Consider the following 18,870-nt stretch of genomic DNA (forward strand, 5'->3'; position numbering starts at 1 on the left):
TACCCACCTGTCTCTCAGGGTCTGAGGGCTACTTTCCCATCCTCCTCTCTGCTAAATTGGCTAGTGGTGCTTTCAAGGAGAGGTGTCTTTGAAGCATATGTCTCAGGATGCAGCCGCTTGTTTCTGCCCATTCTAGAAAGTTCCAGAGGCTCAGGCACTCATCTGTAAGAAGAGAGAAAGGATATGGTGAGGACCAGAGGCTACTGTGGACATGGAAGCATTTCTCCAAACACTACATGTGCTGACATAGTACCAGGCCCAATTTTCTCAAAGTTTGTCCTCAAATAGTAGTCTGGGCACAGGATTATATCTTTATTCTTTTTAAAAAAAATTTATTCCTCACCTGAGGATACTTTTCTATTTATCATCAGATAGAGTGGGAGGGAAGGAGAGAGAGAGAGACAGAGGGAAACATCAATGTGATAGAGCCACACTGACTGGTTGCTTCCTGCATGACCAGACCAGGGCCAGGGACAAACCATAACCAAGGTACGTGCCCTTGACCAGACTCGAACCCATGACTCATTGGTCTACGGGCCAATGCTCTAACTGCTGAGCCAAACCGGCCAGGGCCAGGATTATATCTTAAAATAAAGTTTAAATTTTCTTTAAAATTTTAAATTAAAAAAATTTAGGCCCTAGATGAGTAGCTCAGTTGGTTAGAACATCGTCCTGATGTGCCAAGGTTGTGGGTTCGATCCCCAATCAGGGCACATACAAAAATGAACCAATGAATGCATAGAGAAATGAAACAACAACTCTATGTCTCTCTCTCTCTCCCCACTTTTTCTCTATCTCTGAAATCAATAAAACATTTTTAAACATTGCATCCTTATGTAATTAAAGTTTATATGCTGACTATAGAACAGATCTATATGCTTATAAAATCTCTCCTGTAATAATTTCCAAGTTTGAGTAACACCCTTGTTTGTAGTTGAAAGATGCCATGTCCTGAGGGTGGCTTTTGGAGAATTAGGGGGGTGAGTTTGGAGAACGGGACCCAGAGCATAATTTTTCATTCTCATACAAGGCTTTGGGTACTGAAATAATCTTTATTTGAGAAAACAAAAGTATGGAACGAGTCAGAAGCAAAACAGTCATTGAAAACAGTGGTTAGAGTGGTAGGCTCCATGTGGTCTTTGTACAGACACCTCTGTGCCGAAGGAGGGTAAAAATGGGGTTACAACAGTATCTACCTGTGAGTTCTGGGGTCCCCATGACCACCCTCAGGTTCAGTGATTCACTAGAAAGACTCACAGGACTCAGAAAAGCTGTCATATTCACAGTTATGATTCATTATACAGAAATGATACAGATTAAAATGTGCAAAGGGGCCCACGACGGTTTTGCTCAGCAGTTAGAGTGCTGGCCCGTGGACCAGAGTCGAGTGTTTGATTCCAGTCAAGGGCATGTACCTCAGTTGCAGTTCTGTCTCTGGCCCTGGTCAGGGTAGTGTGGGAGGCAGCCAGTTGATGTATCTCTCTCGCATCAATGTTTCTCTCTCTCTCTCCCTCACACTCTATCTGAAGATAAATGAAAAAATATCCTCAGGTGAGGATTTAAAAAAAAAAAATCTGCAAAGGGAAATGGTGAATGGGGCAGGATCCCAGAGAGACCAGGCATAACTTCCAGTTGTCCCCTCCCATTGGAGTCCTAGCAATGACATATGACAACACACATGAAGCATTCAAGCTCACCCAAGCCTTGGTGTCCAGAGTTTTTATTGGGGGTCAGTCATGAAGACATAGCTGGCCACCATATGCTGACCTTATCCTCCAGCTCCTCCAGAGTTCAACTTGACACTGCATGGCCCGGGTCCCCAACATAAATTGTGAGATAAACTATTCAGCAAAACCTAAGACCCCCAGGTAAGCAGATCATTCTTATCAGGCAGGATATTCCAAGGGCTTAGAGGCCACCTCTCAGGAACCAGGAGCAAGGTTAGTCCTTTGCCAAACACACCTCCTAAAGTGGTCATGAAGCTCAAAGGAGTTAATTCAAGGCAAGTGCTTAGGACAGGACAAGTACTATATAAGGACCAGCTATTATTAGCAGGACTATCTTTGTCTTGTTAGCCAGAGATATAAATGCAATTCCTTTGAAAGAAACATAATGACTACTTCTCACTATTAATATTTTTTCCTTCATTAAAATAGTCAACTTTCAGTGTTTGGCTTAAAGGAGTCTAGAGAGTGCTCAGAAATTTTTCTGAACAACATCAAACATTTCCTCTACGGCCACATGCTCTTCTTTATCTCTCTGTGGTTGGTCCTCAGTGACACATCCCTGTTTGAAATGCCCAAGGGATCTTTCACAAAACACACATGGCTCATGAAATATTACTTATAAAATATCATAAAAATCTTGGGATGAGGAGGTACACAGAGGCTCTGTAGAACCTGAGAACATTTATATAGAAGATAATCTGGATGGTCTTCAAATGTTTTTAAAGCAGAAGAGCCCCTTTAAAAAAAAAAAAAGTGGCATATCAAGCAGAATCCTAATAAGTCAAACAGACAAAAGGGGAAGCTGCTGGGATTGAAAGAAGAGGGGATAGGAGTGCAGGCACTTGGCTCCTTGTCAGACTCCTGGTGGCTCCTGAAGCTTTTCTGTGGGAACCTTGGGGATCCTTCAAACATAACTTGAAAAGCACTGGGAAATCTAGTTGTATTCCATAGGGCTTCCCCACAGTTTTAAATGTCTAAGAAACATTAAACTTCTTCAGCTACCATTTCTGAAATTGGGTACATGAAGCAACATTAGACTGATCCACTAGCATATTCCTGGAATCGTCCTTTCAAGGCAGATACAGATGTACTTTTTTTCTTTTTATCCTCACCCGAGGACATTTTTCCATTTTTGTTGAGATAGAGTGGGAGGGAGAGAGAGGAAGGGAGAGAGAATCATCGACGTGAAAGGGACGCATCGAGTGGCTGCCTCCCGCATGACCCCAACCAGGACTGGGGACAAACTGCAACCAAACCCTTAGTGGGAACTGAACCCTGGTCTCTCTGGATCGCAGGCCGATGCTCTAACCGCTGAGCCAAACCAGCCAGGGCTGTATTATTTTTCTTTAAAGTTAGTTCTGTAATAACTCTACCATTTTCCTTTCTTGCATTACAGAAAGGGCTGGGACCAGTGGTGTGCTGGAACTATGAGTTCATGAGAGCTGATTGTTACATTTTCAAAAATTTTTGCAAGCTTCGAGTACTTGAAATTGACCATGGTGGGAGTATTTACACCATAGAAATTGGCCAATGATACAAATCAGGGTTTTTGTATTTTGGTTTTTCCCGAGAGCCCGTTTTCTAGCACAACTGGCTGGGGTGGACTTGTGTGACTTCCCGCCCTCTTTCCTGTATTGTATAGTAGCCGTTGTGCTTACTTCTGGCCAAACTTCCCTGGGACCCTTTGCCAGCATGCAGGTCTGTCTGCCCACTCTAGTCCTACCTTGCTCAGTTCAGAGGCTTTCCTGGGCCTCGCATTCTGTTCCAGGGCTCACTTGATCTCTGCCTGTGTCCAGGCCTTGATGATGCTGGTGAAGCTGAGGGACTTGGATCACGAACCTGGAGTTGAGGAAGAGGTGATGACATTTATAGACTTGCCATAACTAATCCTCTCCTTCTTCTTGGGCAGCTTGGCTGAGAACCAGATCAGTAACAAAGGGGCCAAAGCTCTGGCCAGATCCCTCCTTGTCAATAGAAGTCTGACTACTCTAGAGTAAGTACATCACCAAAGGCCAATCTTTCACCATTGGGGCAGGGAGCACTTGTGACACACCATCTTGTGACGTCCCCTTGACCACACTCTCCCATGGTGGATTGAAAGAATATTCTCCTCTCTATTTTTGGCCAAGCCTACTAGTGCATCAGATCCTATTTTCTTCTTCGCATCACATGGGGCATCTTCAGAAACTCTTTCCTTGCTTGCCTACATAAAAATCTCTGTCCTACTTGCACCAAACATGAAATACTAAACCCTGGTACATTCAGTTCAAGAAGATTTGAAGGTCAGTGTAATTTCTGTCTCTCCTTCCCTCCCTGGGAACTGGATGAAAGAGAGTGGTTCTTTCTCTCTTCCTTCCACCAGCCTCCGCAGTAACTCAATTGGACCTCAAGGGGCCAAGGCACTGGCAGATGCTCTGAAGATTAACCGCACTCTGACCTTTCTGAGGTATGTGTCACCTGCTTCCCCCTGGAGAGGGACCATAAAACCTCCTCAGGTGCCACTCATGGAGTGGGAGGTGATTCCAATGTGGCCATGAGATACCAGCTCCCACCCAGTGGATACCATAGGATATTGTATCCTAAACAAGTTTCCAGGTTCCAGCTCCTCCCTGGTTATTGTGCTTGTGTTTACAGCCTGAGCAGGGGATAGAGGAGAAGAGGTTAGAGCTATGCAGAGGTGGAGGGGCAAAATAATCTATGAGGAAAACCTCTTGTCCTCCACTGAGTGAGAAATCTCCAAGACCATGGTGTCAGAATGTTCCCCCGAGGAGTTTTCCAAGACATTGAAAGCCCATCCTCCAGGAGAGTCCTGTGGTTTGCTGTGTTGAATGTGTACCACGATTTTGTTTTGTTTTATGTGTATGTATGTCTGTATGTATTTACTTTCCTGCGATTATATATTTTAAAATTAAAAATGACAAAAACTTGATTTTATCATAGAAAACATTGCTTCTAAGTTGGTGCATCACAATATGGCACATTTTCTATAAGCAGGTCTTTCCTGGAGACCAATTTCAGTGTATTTTGGTCTGTGCGAATACCTGGTATAACAGATGTTCTGAGTAACAGTTCCACATCAGAACCTATTTTTATTAGCTTAAGTGAAGATAGCATTTTGGTGGGTGTCTGGGTTGATTCAGCTGCTCTTGTTTTGACCATGGCTACATCCATGTTCTTTTCACCAGGCAACTTGATGTCTATTAGGAGAAGCTTCATTTTTATAACTTTTGAATTCTTCATTTATCTTTATTCTGGCTGCTTGACCACCTGACCCAAGTCTCTTCTCACTGTAGCGGCTACTTCTCCCTGTTTTCATTTATTTATATTGAGGTGGAATTCACACAAAATTCACTGTTTTGAAGTGTGCAGTTCAGTGCAACTATCACCTCTATCTAGTTCCAAAATATTTTCAGCACCCTCAAAGGAGACCCTGTACCCACTGGCAGTCACTTCCCATTCACCCCTCCCTTCAGCAACCACCAATCTTCTTTCTGCTCAGTGGATTTGCCTATCCTGGATATTTCATATAAAAGCAAGTATACAGTAAGACCTGTTATGTCTCTTCTTTCACTTGACATGTTTTCAAGGTTCACCCACATTTTAGCATGTATCAGTAGTTCATTCTGTTTTATGGCCGAATAATATTCCATTCATCTGTTAATGGACATTTGGGATGTTTTCACCTTTTCGCAATGTGAATAATGTTGCTGTATACATTTGTGTCCAGTATTTGAGTACCTGGTTTTAATTCTTTTTGTTAGCTGCCTTAGAGTGGAATTTGCTTGTCACATGGTAACTCTCCATTTAACCTTTTGAGGAACCACCAGTTTGTTTTCTACAGTGGCCACACTAGTTTACATTCCCACCGGCAGTAGATGAGAGTTCCAATTTCTCTACATCCTCGCCAACACTTGGGTGCTGTGACTTTTAGCTATAATTAGGATTATGGATGACCTAGCTATTGTCATCCAGATACCATGGACACCTGTCCCCAGTCAGCAGGCAAGTCCTTAGAGACCCAGAGGGAAACGTAAGGTCAGAGCAGTGGAGGGAAGGGCCAGTTCCTGTGTGGTATGTATTGAGGGCATATACTCACTGAGATCAACTGTGCCCTCCCTTGCGCACTGGGGACACTGTGGTGGGGGTTCAGGCCACCATTGGGTGCCCTTGTGTGATCCACAGTGATGTGCCTCTTCCTTACCTTCACAGCCTCCAGAGCAACAGGATCAGGGATGATGGTGCCAAGTCCATGGCTGAGGCCTTGGCAGCCAACCGGACCCTCTCGGTGATTCAGTGAGTAGATATGTTGACCATCAGAGGGCCTCCTCTGTACTCTCTCATCTCCTCCTCCAAGGGCCTCTTTGGATGGGACAAGGTCCTGAGGCTTTCTGACCTGTCTGGATGGCCCCTGCAAAATTTGATGTCCATTGTTTTTCCAGAGAACAGGTGTTGGGGGAAAAAATTAAAGCCTCCTGCCAATCCAGAAAATCCTTTCCACAAATGTGAGAAAGAACATAACAGCTTTATTATTTGAATAAATATTCAACTAGACTCTAATGCGCATCATAGACAATCCACTGATGAGATTGCAAAGACAGAGGAAATCACACTCTTTTCCATAGCCAACAGATACAACCCATTACACACATTTCCAAGAAAAACAACAACTTGTCTTCAAGTAAGAGGACTGGACAGCACTGTTTGTCACACATAGTTTATCCTAAATTAGCCTGGTAGTTGGGTAGCCACCTGTGTTTGTTAATTGCCTTTAGCCAAAGAAAAGTTAAAATCTCTATCTTCATGACAAGGAGGCATTGACAACTTGAAGCCTGTGCTATCTTCTTTAATGTGTACAAAGACATGGCTCCAAGGTCCTTACAAAAGACATTCCAAGGCTGTAAACCTGGCAAAAAGTTTGTTTATTCCTCACCAGAGGATATTTTTCTATTTATCATCAGATAGAGTGGGAGGGAGGGAGAGAGAGAGAGAGACAGAGAGAAACATCTATGTGATAGAGCCACATCGACTGGTTGCCTCCTGCACTATCTGACCAGGGCCTGGGATGAACCTCAACTGAGGTACGTGCCCTTGACCGGAATTGAGCCGAGGACTCATCGGTCGGTGGGGCCGAAGCTCTAACTGCTGAGCCAAACGGACCAGGGCTGTTTGTTTGTTTGTTTTGTTAATCCTCACCCCAGGATATTTTTTCCATCGATTTTTAGAGAGTGTGGAAAGGAGTGAGGAGGAGGAGGAAAGAGAGAGAGAAAGATCCATGTGAGAGCCCAGCTGGTGTGGCTCAGTGGTTGAGCGTCGACCCACGCACCAAGAGGTCACCGGTTTGATTCCTGGTCAGGGCACATGCCCACATTGTGGGCCAACCCTCCAGTGGGGGGCATGCAGGTGGCGGCCAACTGATGTACTCTCTCATCGATGTTTCTGTCTCTCTCTCCCTCTCCCTTCCTTTCTCTCTAAAAATAAATAAATGGAAAAATTTTTTTTTTAAGATCCATATGAGAAAGACACATGGATTGGTTGCCCCTGTATGACCCTGACAGTGGCTGGGAATCAAACCTGCAACCCAGGTACATGCCCTTGACCAGAAATTGAACCTGCAACCCTTTGGTGCAATGGTCGACCCTCTAACCACTGAGCCACATTGGCCAGGGCTAGCAAGAAGTTTTTATTTAGCTTTTTAAGATTTATATACTTTTCAAAGGGACAGGGAAAGGATTTGCAATTGCCACAAGGAAATATACTAAGAAAAGGGAGGGAAGTGTCTCTTTACCTTTGGAACCAGGGGAAATTGCCTTTTGTTTAGATTGTATTCAGCCTTACACAGAAGAGGTCCTGCCCTGCCTGTCCTTCTGGCATGACTACATGGTTTGCCTGTACCATCCCCTCCTCCAGGTTTAATATAGGAGGAAGCAGCTTTTGGAGAAGAACTTAAGTGGAAGAGGGTCTGCCCCAGGGAAGACTATAGGGTTGGGAAGCAGGCTGCTGGTTGGTCTACATGGAGGTAGACTGCTGAGTGTTGAGAGGGTTGGACAGGTAAGGGGCCAGTGGGTTCTTGTATGCAGAAGCCCCCACTGAAGAGGTTGCTGGATAGTATCAGTGTCTACTGGTCACTGCTTTTCAGTTTCTGACAAGGGCGGGCCTGGCTGCCCTTGTCTCTTAGTCTCCACGTAATAATGTCAGTCTCTTGGTATCACTTTGGCAACAATGGCAAGACCTTTCTTGGAGACCCTTCCCCCCAGGCTTTGATACATGGCGATGGCACTCAGCATGGTAATCTCTGACCTCTCACCTTGGATCAGAGTATCCTTGGCCTGGAATGGCTGTGACCAGCAAAGACCAGCTTTGCTGAAGGAACCCTCTCCTCTCCCACAGCCTGCAGAAGAACACCATTGGGCCCCCGGGAGCCCAGCAGATGGCGGATGCACTGAAGCAGAACAGGAGTCTAAAGGAGCTCATGTGAGAAACAAGAAGGGCCAAGTTGGTGACTAACACAATGCCAGTACACCATAAATATTTGTGAGCATGGGGACAGACGGACGGACGGACGGACGGATGGATGGATGGACGGACGGACCGATGGATGGGTGTGAGAGTGTATGGCTGGATGAACATGTAGGTTCAGGATAGCTGACTTTGAACTCCAAAGCACTGAACCAGGAGAATGGAGACCCAGATTCCCAGGACCAAGTGAGCCACAACTGTCTCAGGCTCACATTTACTGCCTCCTCAACTGGTAGAAGAAAACAGTATTTCCTAACCACCTTCACATAAAGTATCACAAATGTCTATCCCTAAAGAGTTGGTCCTACCTCCTGGCCCCTATCCCCTTCCAGGGAGCCAAGACAGACTTTGCTACCTTGATCTTCTACAGGAAGCAGGAAGTCACTTACAGAGACCATTAGCCAACCAGCCTCAAGCAGGAGAAACTGTGTACTAGCACCTTGAGACAACAGAGACAGTCCTTCCCTAGACCCTGATCTCTGGGCCCTACCCTGTGGAGCTGTTCCAGGAGGCTGGCTCACCCGTGTTCCAACTCTTGCAGGTTGTCCAGTAATAGCATTGGTGATGGAGGTGCCAAGGCCCTGTCTGAGGCCCTGAAGGTGAACCAGGGCCTGGAGAGCCTGGAGTGAGTCTGCCTGACTATCTTCCAGGGGTGGCTGTGGACAGAGGGTGATGCCCCCCAACCTCCTGTCCCCCTCAGTTTCCCCATTCAGTAGGTGGGTGGATCTTGGAGGAAGGCTTTCAGTCAGGGCCCCACTTCCCTACCAGAACCCTACCAACCACCAACTCTGGGCATACTATGATCTCAGTGTCTCTCCCTCAATGCCCACCCCACCTGTTCCATCCTACCACACCAACTCCATTTCCCTGGACAGTAGTGGTTGGTGCTGGTTCTGGAGTTTTCAAAGTGACAATAAGCACTGAGAGCCCTTTAGAAGTTAGTGCAGGTAGCTGAAGAGGGGTCAGCTGCAGTGGCCTTGGTGCAGGGTTGGGGAGCTCGGTACTGTCACCACACTGGGGAGACTCAACTGCGCCACTTTCTCTGGGGGCTGCAGACACAGCACATGCCTTCCCCCCCCCCCCCCCGAGGCCATTCGGAGCCACCCAAACCAAGGCAGAGTCTAAACTCTGGGGTTGGTTGTGCTATACCCACCTGTCCTGACCTAGCAGGGGCTGGAATGTGGGGAAGGGAGAGGAAAGGGGGATTATGAAAAGAACAATGTGGTGTGGCACCTGCCTCAGGGATCCCCCAACTCCCTGTTGAACTCAGTGCTTCAGCTGGACTGATGGCTCCCTCCGGGTCCTGAGACAGCCACGCCAAATGTGCCCTCTCTTCTGTCTGCAGCCTGCAGAGCAATTCCATCAGTGACGCGGGAGTGGCAGCGCTGATGGGGGCCCTCTGCACCAACCAAACCCTCCTCAGCCTCAAGTAAGTCCCGGCCTCCCTCTCCAAACAGCTATCCCTTTGGTCAGGGGGGTCTGAAGGGACTTTGGGACTTGGAAGGAAAGGCTGGCACTGGGAAGCCCACACTACCCCTGTGGGCGGGTTATGGTGAAACCTAAGGTTGGGCAGCTGGGTTCTGGAGCTGGCACCCTGCACTCTTCCTGCTCTCGGGAGGGCAGGGGTAGCTATGGTCCTCGGCTGGCCAGTTCTACTGCTCCCTGCCCATTCTTTTTTTTTTTTTTTATTTTTTTTTATTTTTTTTATCCTCACCCGAGGACATTTTTTTTTCCATTTTTTGTACAGATAGAGTGGGAGGGAGAAAGGGGAAGAGAGAGAGAGAGAGAAACATCGACGTGAAAGGGACACATCGAGTGGCTGCCACCCGCACGACCAACCTCCCTGCCCATTCTTTAGGCACCCAAGCAGGCATGCCTGTCCCATTGTCATCCTCTTCCTCCTAGACTTCCTACTGTTAAATCCTAAAGGGGAGCACTTGGCTGCCTAGCCACCAGAACCTGGGCTCACTGGAGGCTCACACCGCATCCAGATCGCTCAGGAAGGCAGGTCCCAGCTGAGGTTCCTCTGGTTCTAAAAGCCTGAACGCCTGGGCTCGTCTCCCCCAGAGGCCTCATCTGCCCAGTCAGCAGCTCAGGGTCTTCTCTTTCCTCAGCCTGCGAGAAAACTCCATCAGCCCAGAGGGAGCCCAGGATCTGGCTCAAGCTCTCTGCACCAACAGCACCCTGAAGAACCTGGAGTATGTGGGGGTGGAGGGGTGGGCAGGCTGTGCTTTCTAAGGCTCCTTTATGCCAGGGCCTCACCCATGCAGAACACAGGGGCTGATGGGCCAGGCCCTTGTCACCTTTGCTGCTATATTATTTTTTAATAAATCCTCACCCGAGGATATTTTTCCACTTATCTTCAGAGAGAGTGGGAGGGGGAGAGAGAAACATCGATGTGAAAGAGACACATTGATTGGTTGCCTCCTGCATGACCCCCGACCAGGGCTGGGGACCAAACTGCAACCAAGGTACATGCCCTTAACCGGAATTGAACCCACGACTCTATGATCTGCGGGCCGATGGCTCCAAACCAGCCCGGGCACCTTTGCCATTATAAAAGGCTGAAGAAGGACCTGGCTGGGAGGAGGTAGCTAGGAGACCTGGTCCCTGGTGGCAACCCTAACACAAGTACCCCATTCTCATGTCATAAATTACATGAGAATGAAGTTAGCGACAACTCTCTGCCTGCCCCCTTGTTCCCTATCCTCTTGATATGGACGAGCATGTGGAAGGGGCCACATCATGAGGGACAGTACAGTACATGAATCAGGAGTGAGTCCCTGGGCACCTCTGCCACCTCCTGGTGGGTGACCTGTCATGGAACCTCACTGAGCTGAGCCTGGGCCCACTTGCCATGGGGTTGTCAGAAGTCGTCAGAACAGTCCAGGACACGTGCCTGGCTCATGCAAGTGCTCCATAAGCATGAATTAGGCTACCCTAGTGGGCCCCATGCAGTCCTTGGGTTGGAGAAGAGCAGTCTGGATTCCCTGGGGAGCAGGACAGGGAACATCATGGCCGGCTTCTACTCACTTGCCCCATTCCTCCCCTCCCAGCCTTACAGCCAACCTCCTCCACGACCAAGGTGCCCAGGCCATCGCAGTGGCAGTGAGAGAAAACCACACCCTCACGTCCCTCCAGTGAGTCCTTGGGGCCCCAACCCATCCCATCCCCTGCACAGAACTGTAGGACCACAGCCAAGCCAGCTACGCAGGAGACCAAGTCTAGCTTTGGGCATCCCCCACATGGTCTCTGAGGCCTCCAGCAGGCTGCCGGTGGTCATTTGCAGAGGCCATAATCCGTCCCCTGCTCTACTTCCTGAGGTTGATTCACGGAGAGGCCAACAGATGGGAGGTGGGTAGCTATGGCTGTGCCTCCGTGTCATGTGCTCTATGCAGGGGCCACCTGGAGTCTTTTTTTAAAATATGTTTTTATTGTATTGATTTTTTTAGAGAGAGAGAGAGAGAAACATCAATCGCTGCCTTCCGCACATCCCCCAGTGGGGATCGAGCCTGCAAGCTGGGCATGTGCCCTGACCGGGAATTGAACCCGGGACCTCTCAGTCCATGATGCTCAGTCCACTGAGCTACACTGTCTGGGCAGGGGCCATCTAGAATCTTTATTTGAGCCTGTCCCTATGCCCACCCCTAACCAGAGAGTACACGCTGACTACTTGGGACTAAGGCTGGGAGGGCTGTAGGAGTTCTGCCCATCAGCGATCCTTCTAGAACCCATCCTGCAGAACTTCATCCCCTGCTGTCAGAATCTCCTGGGAGAAGCCCCCTCTTTCTGGAACCCAGGACCTCCTGGACTCTGCATTGGGCCATGCAGTCATGTGATCCGTGCATGTTTAGCTTGCAGTGGAATTTCATCCAGGCTGGCGCCGCCAAGGCCCTAGGACAAGCACTACAGTTCAACAGGAGCCTGATCAGCCTCGAGTAAGTGGGGCCTCCCTGGGGACTGCGGGGGCAGGGGAATCTGAAACCTCAGTGCCCACCAGGCACAGGGCTCATGCCTTCAGCACACAGCCGCCTCTGCCCTAAGGCCAGCAGGCATGTTTCCATCCTCATCTGCTTTAAAAAATATGTAACAGCTTTATTAAGAAATAATCTACCCATTTAAGGTGTGCAATTCACTGGTTTCCAATATATTCACAGTTGTGCAACCATCACCACAATAAAATGTAGACCATTTCTACCACCCTTAAAGAAAACCCATCAGTCACTCACTCCCCATTCTCCCCTGTCCTGGGCAACCACTATTTTACTCTCTATGGATTTACCTATTCTTGACATTTCCTATAAATGAAATCATACAATATGTGGCCTTTTGTAACTGGCAACTTTCACTTAATATAATGTTTTCAAGGTTTATCTACATTGTACCATGTGTCAGTACTTTGTTTCTTTTTATGATTGAATAATATACCACTGTATGGATAAGACCACATTCTGTTTATCATTTCATCTGTTGTTGAACATTTGGGTTGTTTCCACTTTTTGGTTATTATGAATAATGCCGCTATTAATATCCATGTACAAGTTTGTGTGTGGACGTATGCTTTCAGTTCTCTTGTGTATACACCTGGGAATGGAATTGCTGAGTCAAATGGTAACTGTTTAACCTTTTAAGTTTCATCTACTTTTGACACTGACTACTTCTCTCAGCTTCCAGGATATCCCATCTCTGGCTAGTTCTGTTTGACTCTGAACTACTGGTGTTCCTCAGGGTTCTGTTCCAGGCCATCTTCTCCTGAATGACATCTCTTCTGGAAGCTCTCCTCCTCTCCCAGCCTTTCAAGTCCTGATTGCCCCACATCTGTATCCCAAATCTCTCTCCTGAGCTCCAGACCCATGTGTCCACTCCCCCTTCCATACCTCCCCTTGGGTGTCTCACCGGGACTTCAAATTGCCCGAATGATCTCCCTCAGAAGCCTGCTTCTGGGTTCCCCATCATATGAATAGAACCAGCCAACCAACCGTGAAAAGTAGAAACATCTTCGCTCCTTTCCAAGTCCTGTTGATTCTCTTTCCAATGTCCCATCTCCATGGCCACGGTCCAGGCCACCAGCATCACTCACCTGCGTCACTGCAGCAGCTTCCACATCCAGTCAATCCTTTGCAGGTCAAGATCTTTCCAAAACGCAAATCTGTCCCTGTCCTGGTGAGATGTTTCAATGGCTGCCCAGTGCCTGCCGAGTGAAGTCCAACCTTTAGCATGGCTTCTAGGGCCCCCAAACATCTGCTTCCTTTATGCCTCCTCAGCTTCGTCTCACACTCAAGACACTTGACTCAATTTCTTTGGGTTCCTTAGATGTGCTAGGCTCTCCCCCACCTCTTATCCTTTGGATTTTGGTTTAGACCTATTTCTCTGGGAAGCCTCTGGAACCACACTGCAGTCTGCACTTAGCCTATACTGGCTGTTCATTTATTTACATTTCCTCACCCGGGTTCCAAAAAGGCGGAATTGGCCTTGCTAGTACACAATACACACTCAACTGTCTGTTAATTATTATTGTTCCACTGGTTGCCTCCCGCATGACCCTGACCAAGGCCAGGGACGAACCGCAACTGAGGTACATGCTCTCTCAATGGTCCGCGGGCTGACGCTCTAACTGGAGCCAACCCGGCCAGAGCATCCGTTAAATTATTACTGCACATGAACAAAAATGGCCCAGACACAGAGGGCTTTCAATTTTCTAGTTGGTTTGAAAAGCATATCTTTTTTGTCCCATGCCTTTGTTGACAGTACTTCCATGTGTCCCCTTTCTTGTTTGTTTCTGATGGTCTAGACTTGTGCAGACCCCAGACCCCTCTGCATGTTAATTAGGAGGCCATGGGGCTACAGTGGCCACACAGGATGACTCTGGGAGTATAATCTATGGTATGTGTGGTCTGAATTAAATAGAAGGTCCAAGCTCAGCATGTCATGCTAGAGAGCTGGCCCTGTGCTCTGTGTGCCCAGGGTCACTCTCTGTGTTCAGTTTACAGGAGAACGCCATTGGGGACGAAGGTGCCTGTGCAGTGGCCAGTGCGCTGAAGGCAAACACAGCCCTTACTGCTCTCTAGTAAGTCCTGATGTGTGCTGCAGCCTTCACCATCCTTTCATATGAAAAACCACTTGTTTCCCAGTCAAGGAAGCTGTGTTTGATTTTCCTAATAGCAACCAGACAGAAAAAGGGATATCCAGCTCATCCCTGCTCCTGCAGTTCTAACAAGATTTAGGGGTACAGGAAGTGTTCTCCTCCAAACTCTCCAGACTACCTCTACTTCCTGTATCCCTAGTATCTATATATGTCCCAGGCAGCAGACAGTGAAGGTAAAATATGAAGCATCCTTTGGACAGATCACAGCCAACAATTTTTAGTGCTATTTCACCACTTTCAGCCCTAAGTCAAGGGTGGAGAAAACAAAGGGCGACTATGAATGGAAGCTGGGCCCAGGGCAGGTATGAGGGCTGGAGAGGCCTGGCCTGTCGAGCCTGTCTGTGTTGACAGCATCTCCTCTTACAGTCTCCAGGTGGCTTCCATTGGTGCATCGGGGGCCCAGGCACTGGGGGAGGCCCTGGCTGTGAATAGAACCTTGGAGATTCTCGAGTAAGTATTCCAGCCTCCAGCTAAAGGCTCTTGCTCAAAGAAACCAAGCTGTTGATTCGAGATGAATAGATACAGAGGAGAAAAAAAAAGTCAATTCATATAAAACTCAAAAATCAATTAAATATATTCACTTAGATCAAGCATGCCCCAGCTTCCCCATTCCTACTTAACCCCTTTCCCCTGAAGTCACTGTTGGCCCTCCTTTTCTTGAGTACCTGCTCTTCTTGGTCTTGCCCAGGCTGAACATGTCCCTCGGGGTGGTCTGTGTCCACTATCTGTCTTTGGGATCCAGGAGTTTAGGGCCTCAAGCTCTGGGGGGCTTCCAGGCATGTCCAGGTCACCCCTGCTCCTGTGGTTCTGTGATGCCAAGCATACAGGGACCACTGGATGGAGTGCCTCTCCTGTCTCAGCCCAGCTCTTTCTTTGGAATGTAAACAGAGAATGAAGTCTCCAACAAACCACCTAGGTTGGGTTGGCTCACCCCATCCTGTATCCTCCTTGCTCCCCAGGGTGGAACTCCATTCTGTGCCTGGGAGTAAGGAAAGAGCAACCTAACCCCCCACGGTGGCTGAGTCCATGCTGCCTCTAACCAGTAGCCCACACTCACCTGAAGAGGTATCATTTTCAACTCTCATTGTGCCTTACATTTCCTGTCTTTTCTTACAGTTTAAGAGGAAACACCATTGGGATGGCTGGAGCCAAAGCCCTGGCAAATGCTCTGAAGGTCAACTCAAGCCTCCGAAGACTAAAGTGAGTCGTTGTAGAGCCTTATCTGCACCCTAAAGCAGATGACTTCTCTGCTGGAACCACCCCCATGGGATAAGATGCTCTTGATTTTCTCTGTAGATGTTTCCTTCTAAATAGAAATAGTTCGGACTGTTCTGGTTATTGTAGTCTATATTGTGGATGAATTTGTGCATTTTGCCTAGCTTAAGTCAGAGGTAAATCACTCAACATCAGCATTTTTGGTCTTATAATCTTCATTGCACTTGGATGGTACAACCTGGCTCCTTGTAGACTCCAGTCTCAGGAGCCATCTCGCTGTTGCTATGGCACCTGTGGACACATAAGTTCCAGAAATGACCCCCAAGATAATGCAGTGCTGCTTCCTGGGTATGTTCTTCTGCCTTAAATGGCTCACTGTGGTGTCTCCATCTTTTCTGTGCCTAGTCTTCAAGAAAATTCCTTGGGGATGGATGGGGTGATATGCATTGCCACTGCGCTGTCTGGAAACCATGGGATCCAGCATATCAAGTGAGTGGGGTTCGGCAGGCTCTCCCCTTTCCTGCCATTCTTTAGAACTGCTCCCAGGTCAGGCCCTACCATCTGCCTGATTTTCAGAGCCAGTCGACTCCCAGGCCCCTCAGCAGCTTTGGAGAAAAACTCAGTTTAAGAGAAAGCCATTCAGAGCCGTGTCCGTGGGAGGGATCCTGGAAGCACAGCCACCCAGAGTTCTGCATTTTATGTAGTGACCAGCTGTTCTCCACTAAAGAGATCCTGTAGGCCTCTAGCCTTCAGCCAATTTCTCAATTTGTCCTAATCCTTCTCTTCTAGTCTCCAGGGAAATCATATTGGGGAATCTGGTGCCAGGATGATCTCAGAGACCATCAAGACAAATGCTCCCTCGTGTACTGTTGAAATGTGAGCAAAAAGTTCCTGGTGGACCGGGCAAAAGGATGGGCAGAGACACAGCTGGAAGCCTTCAAACAAAAAGACCATTTTCCAGGGTGACTTCCTGTGATCTGGGAATGCTGCTGACCCACACTCAAGCTGGTATCCTGCAAAGAGGAGGAAAGGTGCTGCCAAACGAGGTCACAAGTTCCTCCTAGACTGACAGGGTCAGTCTAGGCAGGGGTGAGATGGACACTCTGGTATGGCACACAGAGGAAAGGGTCTTCCACTGAGGGACCCAGGACTTAGGCCTTAAAACTCGGCAAGTAAGAAGCTGGCCTGATCTTATTCATATGACCCCCAATTTTTTATTACTGCCTTTTTTCTACTTACCTGGTTAAAATCATCCCTCTCCCTCTGAAAGGAGTAACCATATTCCAGCCCACTATCAACTAAGCAATGGTGACAGAGAGGACCTTTCTTTTCTCAAGAAGAAAAAATTTTAGGAATATGATCCTTAGAGATACATGGGGAAAAAAAGGGGGATTTTAAAAAGAGAAATAAAGGCTTTAATAATAGAATTCTGTAAATAGAGCAAAAATAATTTCCCCAAGGTTTTGGCCATTTTTTATACATTACAAAATCTCTCGCATGCATGGATTACATATGACATATGTTATTTGGAGCCTGGCACACTAGTTGTCAATAGCATGTTAAATGCTGATGCCTTAATAATAGTGTTCTGTATTGGGCTTCCAAAACCACTACTCACTACAGCCTCCCTCTGAAGGCAAGGCAAGCTGAGCTTCCATGTGGCACAAATCCCCTTAGATATCTCTCTGTGTTGAAAGGGAAAAGATCCCAAATGGACACCATAGCACTCATCAACTAAATAACCAAGGAAGATGCTTATAAAGGTTATAAAGTAATTAACATCTAAAAATTTGAACATGAAGCACTGTTGTTCCAAAAGTTCCTTTAAAAATGAGTATTCGGGCAAGAATCATCAATGGATACAAAACCACGAATGAAAGCCAATTGAGGAAGAAGATACCCACGTAGTCTCAAAACATCACCCCACAAAGATACCTCACAGAAATTTTACAAATGCTGCCTCAACAAAGTGATAAATTTAATGTCACCAACAATGGGACAAGTGGACATCAGGAGCCCTGATGTTATGTGCTGAGGGGGACATATCACTGATGTAGTATTTTTGCCAAAAAGGTTGATCTGAATCTAATCATGAAGGAACAATCTGACAAAATCAGAATTGAGGAGCATTCTGCAAAAAAAAAAAAACCAACAAAAAAACATAAAATAAAAACCACAAACTTAGCCTGACCTCTTCAAAAATGTCTATGTCATGAAAAATAAGAAAGACTGGGGACTGTTTTAAATCGAAGGAGATTAAAGAGACATAATGACCTAATGCAAGATCTTCAATTGCATCCTAGACTAGAGGGAAAACAATCAGCCATAAAGAACGTTATTTGGAAATTGGGTACATTTAAACATGGGTCATGTGTAGTATTTATTGGATTACTTTTAAAAAAATATATTTCTGCCTGGCCAGTGTGGCTCAGTGGTTAAGCAATGACCCATGCATCAAGAGGTCACCGATTCGATTCCCAGTCAGGGCACATGCCCAGGTTGTGGGCCCAATCCCCAGTGGGGGGGGGGGGGGGCATGCAGGAAACAGCCAACTGATGTTCTCTCTCATCAATGTTTCTATCTCTGCTCCTTCTTCCTTCCTTTCTAAAATCAATAAAGGGAAAAAAATTTTTTTTTAATAAATAAATAAGGCATTTCTGCTGGGTATTGACAGTTTTTCCTTTCAGTACTTTCAAGATGTTGATACATATACTGTCTTCTGGTTTGCACTGTTTCTGGCTGAATTGAGAGCTCAACAGAATAAGAGTTGCATAGCTAAATGTTGAAGAAAACTGTGCCGTGCAGGAACTTAGCCCTGGAGAAAACTCAGGGGCCAAAGCAGTGGAGAAAAAGTGTGCTCTTCAGGACTTCAACAGCAAGTCACACTAGCATGGAAGGAAAACCCAAACTTTCTCCAAAATCTCTCAAGCACCCTCTACTGACAAGGCATAACCTCTTGCTGGCTGATAAAGGACAGATACTACAAATGGTGAATTTGGAGCTCAGGCAATAAACTCATAAACCAGCACAGTGGGATTAGTCTTTTTTTTTTTCATTTTGGACAGATTTTATTGCTGTGTCTTCAGGATCAGTAATATTTTCTTCTGCAGTGTGATTGCTCTTAATCCCAGTTTGCATTTTTTTTACTCTCTAGATGTTTTGTTTGAGGCTTTCTTTATATTGTCCATGTCTCTCTTCAATATGCTCATGCCTTCCTCTACCATCCGAATATTTGAAATATAGTTATAACTGTCAGAATGTCCTTTT

The 18,870-nt window shown here is 46.9% G+C and overlaps 1 protein-coding gene and 1 long non-coding RNA gene across 4 annotated transcripts in view; one reads left to right on the plus strand and one right to left on the minus strand.

Moving 5' to 3' along the window:
* Positions 1-17,964, plus strand: part of NLRC3 (NLR family CARD domain containing 3) — a 39,017-nt gene extending 21,053 nt beyond the window's left edge. For 2 of the 3 annotated variants that reach the window (XM_036280550.1, XM_036280548.1), the window contains exons 8-21: positions 3,637-3,720; positions 4,090-4,173; positions 5,937-6,020; positions 8,115-8,198; positions 8,785-8,868; positions 9,589-9,672; positions 10,358-10,441; positions 11,300-11,383; positions 12,098-12,181; positions 14,227-14,310; positions 14,755-14,838; positions 15,505-15,588; positions 16,009-16,092; positions 16,393-17,964. In XM_036280550.1, coding sequence (XP_036136443.1) covers positions 3,637-3,720; positions 4,090-4,173; positions 5,937-6,020; positions 8,115-8,198; positions 8,785-8,868; positions 9,589-9,672; positions 10,358-10,441; positions 11,300-11,383; positions 12,098-12,181; positions 14,227-14,310; positions 14,755-14,838; positions 15,505-15,588; positions 16,009-16,092; positions 16,393-16,483 — 1,183 coding nt within the window. In that variant the 3' untranslated portion in view covers positions 16,484-17,964. Of the gene's footprint in view, positions 1-3,636; positions 3,721-4,089; positions 4,174-5,936; positions 6,021-8,114; positions 8,199-8,784; positions 8,869-9,588; positions 9,673-10,357; positions 10,442-11,299; positions 11,384-12,097; positions 12,182-14,034; positions 14,149-14,226; positions 14,311-14,754; positions 14,839-15,504; positions 15,589-16,008; positions 16,093-16,392 lie in introns of those variants that run through there. The other variant, XM_036280551.1, reaches the window with a different exon arrangement.
* LOC118642648 lies at positions 18-6,127 on the minus strand. Its single transcript, XR_004961774.1, has 3 exons — positions 5,929-6,127; positions 3,451-3,566; positions 18-162 (listed from the first exon to the last, which is right to left on the minus strand). It is a non-coding gene; the product is annotated as an uncharacterized LOC118642648 (long non-coding RNA).
* Positions 17,965-18,870: the final 906 nt, after the last annotated feature.

Source organism: Molossus molossus, unplaced genomic scaffold (genome assembly GCF_014108415.1).
Source record: "Molossus molossus isolate mMolMol1 unplaced genomic scaffold, mMolMol1.p scaffold_m16_p_3, whole genome shotgun sequence".
NCBI lineage: Eukaryota > Metazoa > Chordata > Mammalia > Chiroptera > Molossidae > Molossus > Molossus molossus.